The 15,102-nt window shown below is 38.4% G+C and overlaps 1 protein-coding gene across 1 annotated transcript; it reads right to left on the bottom strand.

Moving 5' to 3' along the window:
- Positions 1 to 531: 531 nt before the first annotated feature.
- Positions 532 to 14,413, bottom strand: LOC140564427 (cathepsin B-like). The gene is made up of 10 exons (XM_072689879.1): positions 14,282 to 14,413; positions 10,133 to 10,256; positions 9,344 to 9,429; positions 8,272 to 8,386; positions 7,982 to 8,097; positions 3,857 to 3,942; positions 3,635 to 3,781; positions 3,340 to 3,456; positions 1,563 to 1,691; positions 532 to 1,053 (listed from the first exon to the last, which is right to left on the bottom strand). The coding sequence occupies exons 2-10, from the start codon at positions 10,253 to 10,255 to the stop codon at positions 980 to 982; spliced, it is 993 nt and encodes a 330-aa protein (XP_072545980.1). The 5' UTR covers position 10,256; positions 14,282 to 14,413; the 3' UTR covers positions 532 to 979.
- Between the last annotated feature and the right edge of the window lie 689 nt (positions 14,414 to 15,102).

The raw sequence follows: 15,102 nt of genomic DNA, 5'->3' as shown, positions 1-15,102 counted from the left end.
CAATGTCTTTTGGACAGATGAGACCAAAGTGGAGATGTTTGGCCATACTGCACAGCACCAGATATGGTAAAAACCAAACTGAGCACAAACCTTATACCAACTGTCAATCACAGTGGTGAAGGGCTGATAATTAGGCCTTGTTTTGTAGCGACCGGACCTGGGCTCCTTGCAGTCACTGAGTCAACCATGACCATGTGAGTCAAATGTATGGGCATCTATCCAACAGCTAAAGATTGGCCAAAACTGTATCATGCAACAGTACAAATGATCCCCATGACCTATACCCCCCCCCCTACATTTTCCATTCCCAAAGAAAGAAAAAGGCCCAGTAGAATGCTCATCATACATCATCTTTTAAATACACATTTCAAACCTGTATTTCACCTGGTTATGCGCTCAGTATGGGGATTTTTAAACCTCCATTTTTACCTGGTGGGTCTGAAAGAAATAGTTTTGTATTACTCATTCAAAATCTAGTGATCAGAAGAGTAATGTTTGAAACAGAATTTGTTTAAGAATGACAATGCTGTGTACTTGGGTACAAGTTTTATTTCAAGCTTCAAAATCACTTCCATTAAAATGTACAGCATAAAAAAAAAAACATCTCTAACAAGAAGAGTTCTTGGACAAAAAAAAAAAAAAAACGCAATAGGCACTGTTGCTGTGCTGTTTGTATAGCGATGTAACAGCATATGTTAAAGGATATTTTAAGAGTATGATGACAGCTACTCAAAAAAAAAAGGAAGTTACAGTTGATCATTGTTAAGAATTATTAAAAGACAGTAGAATATCATAGAACAAAAAAAGAATGCTATAAAACCTGAATGTATCCCTTATCAGTCTTGTGGTAGTGGTAAATTGTATAGGTTTCCCATTTAAAACACCCAATTCACCTCAATAAGGACTTGTTAAAGGAGTTTGGATGAGTAAGGTGTGCTAGGAGCAGGGAAAGTGAACCTCCAGGACCACGGTTAAGGACTCACTGAGGGATACCAGCCACAATCTCTGACTCAATGCCGCAGTGGTCAACGCCTCGCAGGATCTTGAAAAAGCCTGAAGAAGCAAGAGAAAAATGCACTGCATTTTAGATAAAAAAAAAAAAAAAGGCAACCTTTAAAGTTCAAACTATCCAACCACCAAACTGACCACATGTAGCGCACTGCAAAGAGTCAACCTATAATCATTAAAATAAATGGACCATTGCAAATTGATACATCAGCCAATATTTATGGTCTATTAAGTTGTTTTACCTTGTTACCTTTCATCTTGACAACAGTGAATTTGTTATGTTATTGGAGTGTACACCAAAAGCATACTGAGCTTTATATTTTATGTGTGTGTGTGTGTGTGTGTGTGTGTGTGTGTGTGTGTTAGTTCAGCTTACACTTCAAAAGGGTCAGTGTTAGGAAGCGGAGTAGTTTTTTTTTTTTTTTTAATAAAATAAATAAATAGAAAAAAAAAATAAATAAAACAGTACCACTGTGTACCATATCATACAATTGCCATTTTCTTAGTAAATTAAGTTGATTAACATTGTAATAAAATGCAAACAAAGAAATTACCATCATCACCCCAGTCAGTGTTCCAAGAGTTTGCAGCCAACCAGTAGGGGGTACCATCTTCCTCTCCCCAGCCCAGGATCTTGATAGCGTGGCCTCCTACTGCAGACCCTCTCAGATGCTGATAGACACCTTATATAGGCAATAAAAGGCAGAAAGGCTGGTTATCTGCAGGCCTGACACTATATTTTTTTGGACAAAGAAAATAAAAAGAAAAATTGGCCCCTAAATAATTGTGATAAATTAGATTTTTAAAAACTATTCAGACACTGGAATTGGAATGTATAAAAGTTTAACCCGCCGAAAAAAACGGGGACGACAGCCTTGCTCTACTGTTCAGAACTGCTGTTTTAGACAGACCTTCACCAAAGGTGGAAGCCATTAGCAAGAACAGCCACAGGGACTTGTCCCTGCCTTTGCCACCACTAGAACAACCCTGGCTGAGCAGAACAGAGAGTTGGGGTCTGTTTTATGAAGCATGGAGAAAAAAATAAAAAATAAAAAAATAAAAAAGGGAAACTGTGCACGTATTTGTCACTGTATGTGAAATGTGTCACGCACACACACACACCTCAAGGGCCACAACAGTGGCAGCTTGCCAAGCTACTGTAACAAACCCACAACCCTGTCATCATTAGCTTTATGCACTCTTAATTTCTGCTGCAAACATGCTTTCATTCATGAAACAAAAAAGATTAACAAGCACATTATATAGTATGTATATCTTCATATAAAACAATAGGCAAGCAGGTTGGTGTGAATAAGTCAACTGTTGGAGCAATTGTAAGAAAATGGAAGACATACAAGACCATTGATAATCTCCCACGATCTGGGGCCCCACAAAAGATCTCATCCCGTGGGGTCAAAATTAACAAAAATCCCAGAACTACATGGAGGGATCTGATAATTGACCTGCAGAGAGCTGGGACCAAAGTAACAAAGGCTACCATCAGTAACACACTACGCCGAGAGGGACTCAAATCCTGCACTGCCAGGCGTGTCTCCCTGCTTAAATCAGTACATGTCCAGGCCCGTCTGAAGTTTGCCAGAGAGCATATGGATGATCCAGAAGAGGATTGGGAATCCTGGGCTGTTTTTTGCAAAGGGGACAGGACGACTGCTCCGTGTTAAGGAAAGAATGAACAGGTCCATGTATTGTGAGACTTTAAGCCAAAACCTCCTTCCATCAGTGAGAGCATTGAAAATGGAACTGGGTCTTCCAGCATGACAATGATTCCAAACACACCGCTGGGGCAACAAAGGAGTGGCTCTGTAAAAAGCATTTCAAGGTCCTGGGGTGGCCTAGCCAGTCTTCAGACCTCAACCCCAATTTGTGGAGGGAGTTGTGCTGCCCAGCGACAGCCCCAAAACATCACCACTCTAGAGGAGATCTGCATGGAGGAATGGGCCAAAATACCAGCTACAGTGTGTGCAAATCTGGTGAAGACTTACAGGAAATGTTTGACCTCGGTCATTGCCAACAAAAGTTATTTTACAAAGTATTGAGCTGAACTTTTTTTATTGACCACCATAATTTACAAATAAATTATTTAAAAATCCTACAATGTGATTTTCTGGAGTTTTCTTCCACTTTTGTTGCTCATAGTTGAAGTGTACCTATGATGAAAATTACAGACCTCTCTCATCTTTCCAAGTAGGAGAACTTTTGCAATTGTGCCCCAATGTATGTGTATGTGTGATTATATAGTGCCTAAAACCATTGCACACATGAATTAATACTGCAAATATTGCTGGTTATAATTTAGTGGGTCTTGCTCACCGGACTTGTACAGAAGAAAGTCCTCATATACAGTAAAAGCTCCCTCTACTGGGCCATTCTTGTAGAGCTCTTGCATAATCTGCTTCTCATCAGAAGGGACACCATATGATTGTTTTCCTTAAAAAAAAAACAAAAAAAAAACCAGTCATATCTGAGAGCACTGTGGCAACAGTAATAAAAATCCTACAAACATTTGTATCTATATCTACAGAGAACCACTACCCCACAACATACACTAAAGCATCTCACACACACACACACACACACACACACACACACACACACACACACACACCAAAGTGTTTGTCTTGCTTGTAAGAGAGGCTGTAGCCAGGTTCACACTTCTGTTCACAACTAGGAGTGTCTCCTCCCTCCCCTGTGCAAGGAGGACGAGTTCCATTCACATGATGCTCACAAGGCTCGATGGAATATGGTCGACACCCTGAAAAATATAATGATGGCTAAAGTTTAGCTATCTAACACTTATAATTGAAAGCAAGTCAGAATGACCACTTACCAAAATGTGAATTGTAGAGTCCACCTGATACCAAACCTTCAGTTGCCCAAAACTGCCAAGCTGCAGAAGGGTATCCACCATTACACCTGAATCATGAACACAGTAAAAATATAGAATGTAACAATTGTACCTTACCAACCTAGAGTCTCTCAATTCAACAGCACTAAAATTACTCAAATAGTGTGCAAGGTGCAAATGAATCATCTTGTTATATTAGGGCCAAAATATAAGCAACAGCAGTAAAGTTCTTGATGAAATATTTTATTTATATAAAGTATTTTAGCATAATTACTCTGTGTGTGTTAACTGCAATTTATTAATTATTTTTAAATTTTGTTAAGGTTAGGACACAGGAAACGTTTCAGTAAAAGATGAGATTTTTTTTTTAATGTATAAATCTGCACTTCAAATGTAATCTGCACCTAGATTAAGAAAGACAAACAAACACCTACAGATGTTGTACCCCTTGCACAGTATGACTTCTTGACAATTTTAATATCTCCAGGAATCATCACTTCTTTTTCAGAAGAGACCAAAGTCCACCAAGTCCTCGCCACTCTCAAATTTTAACTTAAGGATAATGAACCAGTCTTTGTGCTGGCTTTTCAGCCACCCAAATATGCACATTCTTCAATTGATAATTTATTTTCCTTTTTTGACCATAATTATTTACCAGACTACTGTCCATCTGTGTGTAATTAATCATAATAGCACTCTTCAGATTGGTGCTTCCATGTTGACCAAGCCCAAAAATCACCACACACCCTACTGAATTTGAGTAAACTCAAATATGTTTAAAGCCCCTGGGTTGTTTGGTGAAAAGGTCCTTATTGCACCGACTAAGATTGCAACTAAATAACACATAAACCACAGGTGTGGCTTGATGTATTTCCTGCAATTTGCAAACCCAGATAATGTAGAATCCCAGAACACCTGCTACTTTATGATGTAACTGGCAAACTGTGCACAAGACCTCAAAAGATCTGCATTTACAGCACATAACTATGGCTCTTTAGCTAGCTTAAAAAAAAAAGAAAAAAAAAAACCTTTGGACATAATAGTAGAGGTTCCATTTTTCTCATCATAAGACAAGTGAGCATGTTTTGAGGTTCAGCCACTAGCTAGACATCTCAAGATGATGTAGGCAAACTTGCTAGTGGACAATGGTACTAATAAGTGCACTTGTGTCGGCTGCTGTATAATTGTGCAAACTTTCACTGCTAAACTTTGAGCATCTTTAAAAGTATGATGCGTACAAAATTAGGATAATTTTCCTATACACTTATAATGAGCCATTGTGTGGTCAGGTTTAGACTGACTTGAACCAGGTCTTCACAGTCACTGTGCTAATGTTAAGTCTCCTTTTCTCTCTGGCCCCTCTCAACAGAATATAACTATTAGAGTCTTCAGAACCTTCTATCCTTCTACAACTCCCTCTCTGTCTTTGGTTCTCTATCAGACACCACACACTCCATACAACACAGACATTGCACATTGCACACCACACAGAGCAACCACTTAATCTAGCAACACCTTAGCAACTACCTGGGATACCATAACAATAGCCTAGCAACTACTTACCAGCCTTACCAACCACCTGGAATAAAATAGCAACCACCTAGCAGAAGAGAGTCCACATTGATACTACTGCAGCAGCTTAGCTAAACCTCTGATTCTATAGCAATTGCCCTGCAACCACTTAGTAACCACATTAGCATCCACCTGGGATAATACAGCAACTGCCTAGCCACTAAAACTAATACAATAACACTTAATGCAAATCCCTATAATAGAGCAAACTAGAACTAGTATTTCCTTTCCTGTTCAAACATCAGTGCATAGATCTTGTAAAGGACACCATGTTAAATTTTAGACTTTTTTTTTTAGACTTTTAGACTAGATACTAAAGAAAAATGAAGACACTTTTCCTATAAACTAAGTGAGCCACTGTGACACCATCCTAAGGTTTAAACCATCTTAAACCGGTTTTTAATTCTCACTGTGTTAATGTTCAGCCTCTCCTTCTCCCAGTCCTTCCCAATATAATTGTATTTCCACTGTCTGCATTCTATATTTCAGCCCAATGTTTGCGGACACAGATCTATTAGCCAAACTTATTGCATAAGCTTTTGCCCCAAACATCTTTTGAGCAAAGGTTTTGGTACCCTTGACTTTCCGCCCGCCTGTTGGTACCCCAACAACTGTGTCCGCCGTCTGCCCACCTGTCTGACACCACACACACACTGTCTATAAGTCCCTGTACAATGATGTGTCTGTCTGTCTATCCATTTGTCTGTCAATTTATTTTTTCTGCACAAAAACTGACCAAACCATAAGGCCTTGAGACATGAAACTTGGTTCACTGGTATCACTCCCTCCTGCTACTCAGGCGAAAGAAATCAGTCAAATCGACCTCATTGGGGTCAAGATTTGTTTATAGTTTAAAATGGCTTTTTTCAAACAAGTATGTAAATAATTATCAAAAATTGAAAACTTATAGAATTTTAAATCGTCATATTATGCAATCTACATATAAACAACTGGTGTCATATGATTCAGTACTACATTCTGAACAACTTTGCAATTACATGTTACGTCAGAAATCAGACTCCTTTTCTGTTATTATCACTTAGAAAATATGTGGATAACATCAGCCAATTTTCATTCAGCAGGCATTTCAGATCATTGACCAATCAGGATGAGACTTGAAAGGTATGTTCAGGTAGGCCCCTATTGACCTGTTGTCAAACCAATGGGTTAAGATTATTTTGTGTAGCATTCCAGACATTTATCGATATGCATTATGCATTATTTGTAATTCGTTTCATTCATTGCTTTTTTTCCCCCAAACATTAATCAATCCTTGTGGCCCCTGCCATTTCTAACCTAAAATTCATCAGCAATGGGTCAGATTGTCTCATCAATTATCAATGTAGTCTACCTTTTCTATCTGTTGGTCTACTCTATTACAAAACCACACAACACCCACGCACTCCACAAAATCATCTAGCAACACTTTAGCAACCACCCCAGATATACAGGTCTAATGATCAACAGTCTAGCAACTACTTAGCAATCACCTGCAATAAAACAGCAACCACCAACTAGCAACTTAGCAACCACCGAAAATAACACAACTGCCTGGATACTATAGCAACAACCAAGTACCAACATCATGCTTGGTAACTTTATTCTTTCAAGAGTTATTTACAAGCTTCTCTTTGTTTACAGCCATCGACATGTCGCAGAGGTTAACACATGAGGAGCAGATAGACATTTTGTTGATGTCTGGTGAACGCAGTACTCGGGTCATTGCAGATTTCAATGCAAGACACCCTACGAGACCATCCATCTCCCATGCTACAGTTACCAAACTGCTTGCCAAGTTTCATGAAACTGATTCAGTGTTGGATTTGCCAAAACATTTTGTTCAGTGATGAGGCAAACTTGTGAATGGTGAAGTTAACAAACAAAACCACCGCTATTGGTCTGACACTAACCCACATTGGATAGATCCCTCAAAGACTGTTGGAACACAACAATTGATGGTATGGTGTGGTATATGGGGTACAAAGATAGTGGGGCCATTCTTAATCAATGGAAACCTCAAGGCCACTGGATATTTGAAATTTCTACATGATTATGTGTTTCCCTCTTTATGCACTGAAGCTGGCACGTTCCCTGAGTTTTTCCAGCAAGATGATGCACCACCACATTATGGGTGTCCGGTCCGAGCATTCCTGGATGAACAGTTTCCTGGAAAGTGGCTTGTCGTCGTGGGCCAGTTGAATGGCCCCCAAGGTCTCCCAACCTGACCCCCTTAGACTTTTATCTTTGGGGTCATCTGAAGGCAATTGTCCATGCTGTGAAGATACAAGATGTGCAGCACCTGAAACTACGGATACTCGAAGCCTGTGCTAGCATTTCTTCTGCGGTGTTGCAATCAGTGTGTGAAGAGTGGGAGAAGAGGGTTGCATTGACAATCCAACACAATGAGCAGCACTTTGAACACATTTTATAAGTGGTCAGAAACTTGTAAATAACTCATGAAAGAATAAAGTTACATTAAAACCAAGCACACCATTGTTTTTCACCACACACCACACATTTTACAAACCCACTCACCCCATCCCACAACTGTAGCAACAGGTCAGCAAGTCCTCAGAAGAGATTTCAACACTCAATTTGCCATTGCTGTGGATGCAAATTCTGTCAGAGATTGCTTCAGCTGCCCCAAAAGCCTGCAAAAAAATCAACCATAAAACTGAATCAAATCTGGTCACAACTGACCTAAGCATCTTTGCCCTCTCTTTATATACATTCATCACTATGCTTTATCTCTTATTCTATATTATATTAAGCACAAAAAGCCACATGCTCTGCAGAGCACACATGACAAATTTTGTAATACTTACCCAGCACGAGCCACATGAGCCCTGGTCTCTGATCTCTTTCAAGGTGGGGCAGTGGGGCCACTGCTCCCTGGCATCAAAGTTTTTTGGAAGCATGAAGTCTCCAGCGTACTGAACCCTTTAAATGTAGACAAACAGGAAATATGGGAAGAATTAACATGTAAAAGCAGAAAAAAGTATTTGATTTATCATGAGGGTGTAAGTATTTAGGGCAAAAAGATAATCTAGTTTTACAGAAAATAAAAGTACACTGCTGAATTAAATGGTTCCAAAATGTTGTAGTGACAATTTGTTTCAATGCAAAATGATAAAGTAAATAATAAATTACCAAATAAGCCAGCCAATCACATGTTTTTCAAACTTTGGGGGGGAGGGGGTAGTAGATGAAAGGTTATCATACCAGAGAGTACAACTAATTACGCTCTTGGACTCAACCACTAATGACTGTGGCCACCGCAGATATTGAATTTAAGTAATAATGACCATGTCAGTGTACTCATTGACAAAATGTCTTTGTCAAAAAAGAAATAAATAAATAAAGCAGATTCTATTATTGTTCCACTGGTTTAAGATGAAAATCAGTGCTTTACTGTGAGAGGTTTGGACACAAAAGAGAAAAGCATAAGATTTCCTCCTGTTCTGATACTGCTGAAATAGTTCTGAGATGTATAAGAGAGCTTTATAAGAATTGAGGTGATCTTGTCTTATGGAGAAAATCTCAAGTTTCACATTGATCTCAAACAGGACTTAAGAAATAATTATGCTAAGAGGAGAACTTAACTTAAATATTTCTTTCATCTGGGATTTTTTTTCTTGGTCAGTTTAAAGTGTAAAGGTTTCACCATGTGCGTTTTGTTTGGTTTTAAACCAGTTTTTACACCAGTTTCTTCTTTGCATTGTCCAGCAGTGGTTGTGCTACAACTATTTACTACACTACCCCCATGGTACTTTTCTGTCCTATCTATATCCATGAGCTTTCAGAAAACATGTACAAATACAGCCAAAATAAGTGCAGGCTCTGTCCACCTTCATATTCTACACTGAGCATAAATGAGCCTTAATACAACATACTCACAAGAATGGAAGTTTGGGTCCCTTCAGCATGGATCCACACAGTTGCTTCACATAGCTGTAGTCTGCATTATGGAAGTTATGTCCAGCCTTTAGAGGAGACCAGATAAAATTATGATGTTGATAATGAGGTCAAGTACATAAAAAAAGTACATTTTTACTTACTAAGTTAATATGGACTTAACTTCATGTTTATATGCAAAAAAAAAAAAAAAAGTCTTCACACTAGAATATTTTTTCTGAATACAGGAGGATTTTGTTATACAAGCGTGGTACATTTGGTCAAGTGTGAAAGGTGTGGAGCTCAGTGTTGTGCTGAATAACGATGTCCCTTTTGCATGCATGCTCGCCATAGGTGCAAGCAGTATAGGCGCAACAGATTATGCTTATGATTTCTGTTTCTGTTTTAAACAATCAACGTTAAATTTTCCTGCACAGCAAACAGAATGCAGGGGTGGGCAACAGAGGTCAGAGTCAAGAGCAGTTTGCTGACTGTGCTGTTCCAACAAAACTACTAAACTTGGTGAGTTGAATCAGGCATACTTGAGCTGGAAATGCAAACAACTGAGCAGGAATCCAGTACTCCAGGACTGGAACTGCCAATCCTTGCATACATTTTCAGCTGTTCTTTTCAGCGGTTTCAGCATTGGATTACACTACAATTACATTTTTTAATCAGTAACAAAATACATTTGTAAAGTAACCTTCTGAACCCTGAAAGTAAACCAGGGATAAATAATATTTAATATGTGAATTGTGAAAAAGCTAGCAAAATAATTCAAACATTACTTACTCTCCAAGTAGTGTTCGCTTTGTTGATGTAGTTGACCAACTCATCAGAGAGTGGACCAAAATGTGGGCGAGCCCAGCTCACAGACAGAGCAGACATTAGACACAGGAAGAACAAACTCTTCATTCTAGAACAAATGCAAGTTTACATTTATTAATTATTTTTATTACTTTTTTTTATTTTTTATTACTGGTTATTATTTAGCTACAACATGGAAAGGGTAGGTCTGCCAATACAGAGTACCTCCTGGCTTGACCAAACAGCTTTTTAATTGGTGTTTAAAATTCACATTTAAGAGCAGTGAAATAAACACCAGTTTAGAAACAAAAAAGTTGCTTATGCAGCAACTTCACATTCAAGTACACGTCTTCATGTAAAAATGTGTGGCCTATAAGAAAGTTGCTTCACACCACATGGAAACAAAAAGGGCTAAGTGCGAAAAACAGTAGGAAAGTACACATTCCAGACCTAAATGGCATTATACATTCATATTATTGTCAGGGGCACTATAACGTTTGGGACAATTATAGGTACAATTAACACATTCATGTTAAGAACTCTGTTGAATCTCTCATGCAATGACTGCTTGAAGTCTGTGATTCATAGACATCAAGTGCTCTTTTCTGGTGATGCTTTGCCCAGCCTCCAATGCACCAGTCCTTAGCCTTCATTTCACTGAGCTAGTTGAGTGTAACAGCACCCCTGTGAAGAATTCTAAACTTACCTTCCCTGGCATGCTGTATTTTGCTATATTATTAGCTAACTGCTGGAATGGGTGCGGTTTCTTTCTGTTGGTAACAGAGTATGTAGTTTTGTTTGTGGAATGAATATATATATATATATATATATATATATATATATATATATATATATATATATATATATATATATATATATATATATATAAATAAATAAATAAATAAATAAATATGAATGAGAGAGAGAGATAGGTAAAACAATAATAATAATAATAATAGCGCTGCTGATTAAAAGTTTTTTTTCAGCACCAGTAGTATACAGTGGAGAAAAAAGTAAAAAAAAAAAAAAAAAAAAAAAAGTATTTAGTCAGTCACCAATTGTGCAAGTTCTCCCACTTAAAAAAAAATGAGAGAGGCCTGTAATTGACATCATAGGTAGACCTCAACTATGAGAGGGAAAAAAAATAAAAATAAAAATCATAAGAAAATCACATTGTCTGATTTTTAAAGAATTTATTTGCAAATAATGGTGGAAAATAAGTATTTGGTCAATAACAAGAGTTCATCTCAATATTTTGTTATATATCCTTTGTTGGCAATGACACAAAGTCACAAGGTTGGCACACACCGTTGCAGGTATGTTGGCCCATTCCTCCATGCAGATCTCCTCTAGAGCAGTGATGTTTTGGGGCTGTCGGCGGGCAACACAGACTTTCAACTCCCTCCAAAGGTTTTCTATGGGGTTGAGATCTGGAGACTGGCTAGGCCACTCCAGGACCTTGAAATGCTTCTTACGAAGCCACTCCTTTGTTGCCCTGGCAGTGTGCTTGGGATCATTGTCATGCTGAAAGACCCAGCCACGTTTCATCTTCAATGCCCTTGCTGATGGAAGGAGGTTTACACTCAAAATCTCAATACATGGCCCCATTCATTCTTTCATGTACACGGACCAGTCGTTCTAGTCCCTTTGCAGAGAAACAGCCCCAAAGCATGATGTTGCCATCCCCATGCTTCACAGTTGGTATGGTGTTCTTTGGATGCAACACAGCATTCACTCTCCTCCAAACACAACGAGTTGTGTTTGTACCAAACTAAAAGTTCTACTTTGGTTTCATCTGACCATAAGACATTCTCCCAATACTCTTCCGGAACATCCAAATGCTCTCTAGCAAACTTCAGACGCGCCCGGATATGTACTGGCTTAAGCAGGGGAACACATCTGGCACTGCAAGATCTGAGTCCCTGGCGGCGTAGTGTCCCCTCGTGTGGTTCTGGGATTTTTGCTCACCGTTCTTGTGATCATTTTTACCCCACGGGCTGGGATCTTGTGTGGAGCCCCTGATCGAGGGAGATTAGCAGTGGTCTTGTAGGTCTCCCATTTTCTAAATATTACTCCCACAGTAGATTTCTTCACACCAAGCTGCTTGCCTATTGCAGATTCAGCCTTCCCAGCCTGGTGCAGGTCTAAAATTTTGTTTCTGGTGTCCTTCAACAGCTCTTTGGTCTTCACCATAGTGGAGTGTGACTGTTTGAGGTTGTGGGCAGGTGCCTGTCATACTGTTAACGAGTTCAAACAGGTGCCATTAATACAGGTAATGAGTGGAGGACAGAGAAGCCTCTTAAAGAAGAAGTTACAGGTCTGTGACAGACAGAAATCTTGCTTGTTTGTAGGTGACCAAATACTTATTTTCCACCATTATTTGCAAATAAATTCTTTAAAAAAAAAAATCAGACAATGTGATTGTTGAGGTCTACCTATGATGTCAATTACAGGCCTCTCATCTTTTTAAGTGGGAGAACTTGCACAATTGGTGACTGACTAAATACCTTTTTCCCCCCCACTGTATATAACATTTAGTAAACAGGGGATTTGCTTCATAAGGACTAGATGGTTTCATGTGGACAGGAGATGTTTGCTATTTTGTGTAGACTGTTATGTGAAAATGTACAAAGTTTATAAATGTTTATAAAGATAAGTGATCTAAAAATAACTAAAAAGTAAATAGATCACCCACCCAACCCTGGCTACCCTGGCTACCAGCTTGCAGCTAGTTTGTGAAGGCTATTTCCTGCTCCAGCCAAACAAAAATAATTTACAAAACAAAAGATGGTAGTATGTAGTTGTAGTTTGTCAGATATGTCTGTACACAAGTGATTCTAGATCTGTGTCATATTGAGTGTCATAGTAGTAACCTACACACAAACAAACTAGGGGCAGTGAGCACACACCCAGAGCGGTGGGCAGCCAACTACAGCGCCTGGCAGCAGAGAGGGTGAAGGGCCAAAGTGTCTTGCTCAAGGGCCCAAACAGTGGCAGCTTGCCGAGCCTGGCTATCGAACCAACAACCTTGTCATTAATAGTCCGGAGCTCCAACCACTGAGCCACCACTGCCCACAGTAACCACCTAACCACAGTAGCCACCTGTTTGTGAGCAAGAGAAGGGGTGAAGCGCAAAACCACTGATATCTGAAAAAAAATCCACAAAGCTCCTTCAAGCTCGATGAATAAGACACATTAAGCCAAGCCTTCATATTACAACTACATTACAACTTAGTTTCATGTTCAGAAACTCTCAAATATCAAACATTGCTGTTATTCACCATTTATCAAAACAGATTTATCCATACAATTACAGTTTTGTGTCTAACAGATGTAGGACAGCAAACCACAACAATTTTTACTGAAGTTACATTTTATCTTCTATTTGACAAGGACCAAACCAGAACGCATTCGCTCTCATCATGTTTCCCCACCATCCGCATTGAATTGCACTGTTAGTTTGAAAGCCTAAGCTTCCTAAAACAATAATAAAAAATAAAAATCAATCCGTTAGTAAAAGTGGAAACAGAGAGAAAAAAGAAATGCGACATATATAAGCACAATTTCTTTCAGTTCTGCACTTATAATGTTACTCAATTTATATATTTCTGTATTATTTACTATGTATGTATTTAATGATTATTTTTTCATATTATGTACATTTTTATGTATTTATTTTTTATGTATTTTTATTCTATTTCTATCTATAAATTCTATTCTATTTTTTATTTTAGTGTGGCTTCGATCGAGCCAAATATAATAATATGAAAGCAATCCTTCACCAGTGGCGAACATGAACAGTGGCGAGCATTTAGTCATATCTACTAGATACAGCCAGGCAACTTAGCTACATATAAATAAAAAAAAGACAGACCATAATTTACGTCTCACCTAATGGAATCAATATAGGAAACGCTACAATGCAGAGAGCTGATTACAGTTTTGGATGGGACAGTTAAGAAGCCGTATTGCCACGAGACAGTCCTATAGCGAGGTTAAAATTAATTGCAATGAAAGTGAATGTTTATGTTTGTCATGTAACTACATCGTCTAATGTTTCTCAACGTTCGCCAAACATATTTTACTGAGAACGAACGATTAGGGCAAATCCCAAACGGAACTCAATCATTGTACCTGAAATAATGTTTGCTGATAGACACTTGATCCTCGTCTCGTCCCTCCTTTATCGTGATATTTAATCGTGCGGGGGAAACTTCGCAATTTCTTTTTATAGATAACGCAAGTTATATCACGTGAACAGTCATGTGCGTTTCTGTCTTATGACTAGAGCTGCTCGAAAGTCATATGACTGTTCTGTCAAAATAAAAGCTAAGCGCCGAGAAATGAGCAACAGATGTTGGAAAGTCACCGTGACTTTTCCGTCAAAATAAAAGCTAGCTTGTAAAATCGTATATTCCAACAGAAAGAATTCGTTGTCGAAAATTATTATAGCGGCAAGATGAGGAAAACGCCAGGTTAAACTCGTTGGGTCGAGTGGCTTTTAACTATTACCCTTATTGTTTTCTTATAACTTCTGTTGATTTGCTAATTTTACTAAAACTCTGTATTTTAACTTTCAGAATAATAATGTTGGCAAATGAAAGCACTTTAACCACGATGGTTAATGCCCAGTTTCTCACTGCCACTACTGATCCGCTTGTACCTCCGTCTACATGCAGCCATTTGTCAAACTGGTGACTTTTTGATTTTATTCATGTATTTCTTATATTTGGAATGGAAATAAAAACGTAATGTAAAAGATGATAAAAGTAAAACTTTGCTTTTTTATTATTTTACTCGAGAGACACTCTGACTGAAACTGAAAGGAGTCTTGGTAAATGATAAATGTTTATGTATTAATGTTCATTGACAAATTTGAGAGATTTTAGAGATATTTAACTCCCTCCTGCCCTTAGACATATACACTGCCATGGCCAACATCTTAGGCCTATTTG

Source organism: Salminus brasiliensis, chromosome 10 (assembly GCF_030463535.1).
Source record: "Salminus brasiliensis chromosome 10, fSalBra1.hap2, whole genome shotgun sequence".
Classification (NCBI taxonomy): domain Eukaryota; kingdom Metazoa; phylum Chordata; class Actinopteri; order Characiformes; family Bryconidae; genus Salminus; species Salminus brasiliensis.
The sequence above is the reverse complement of the archived record's forward strand: the minus strand, read 5'-3'. Positions and strand labels throughout refer to the sequence as shown.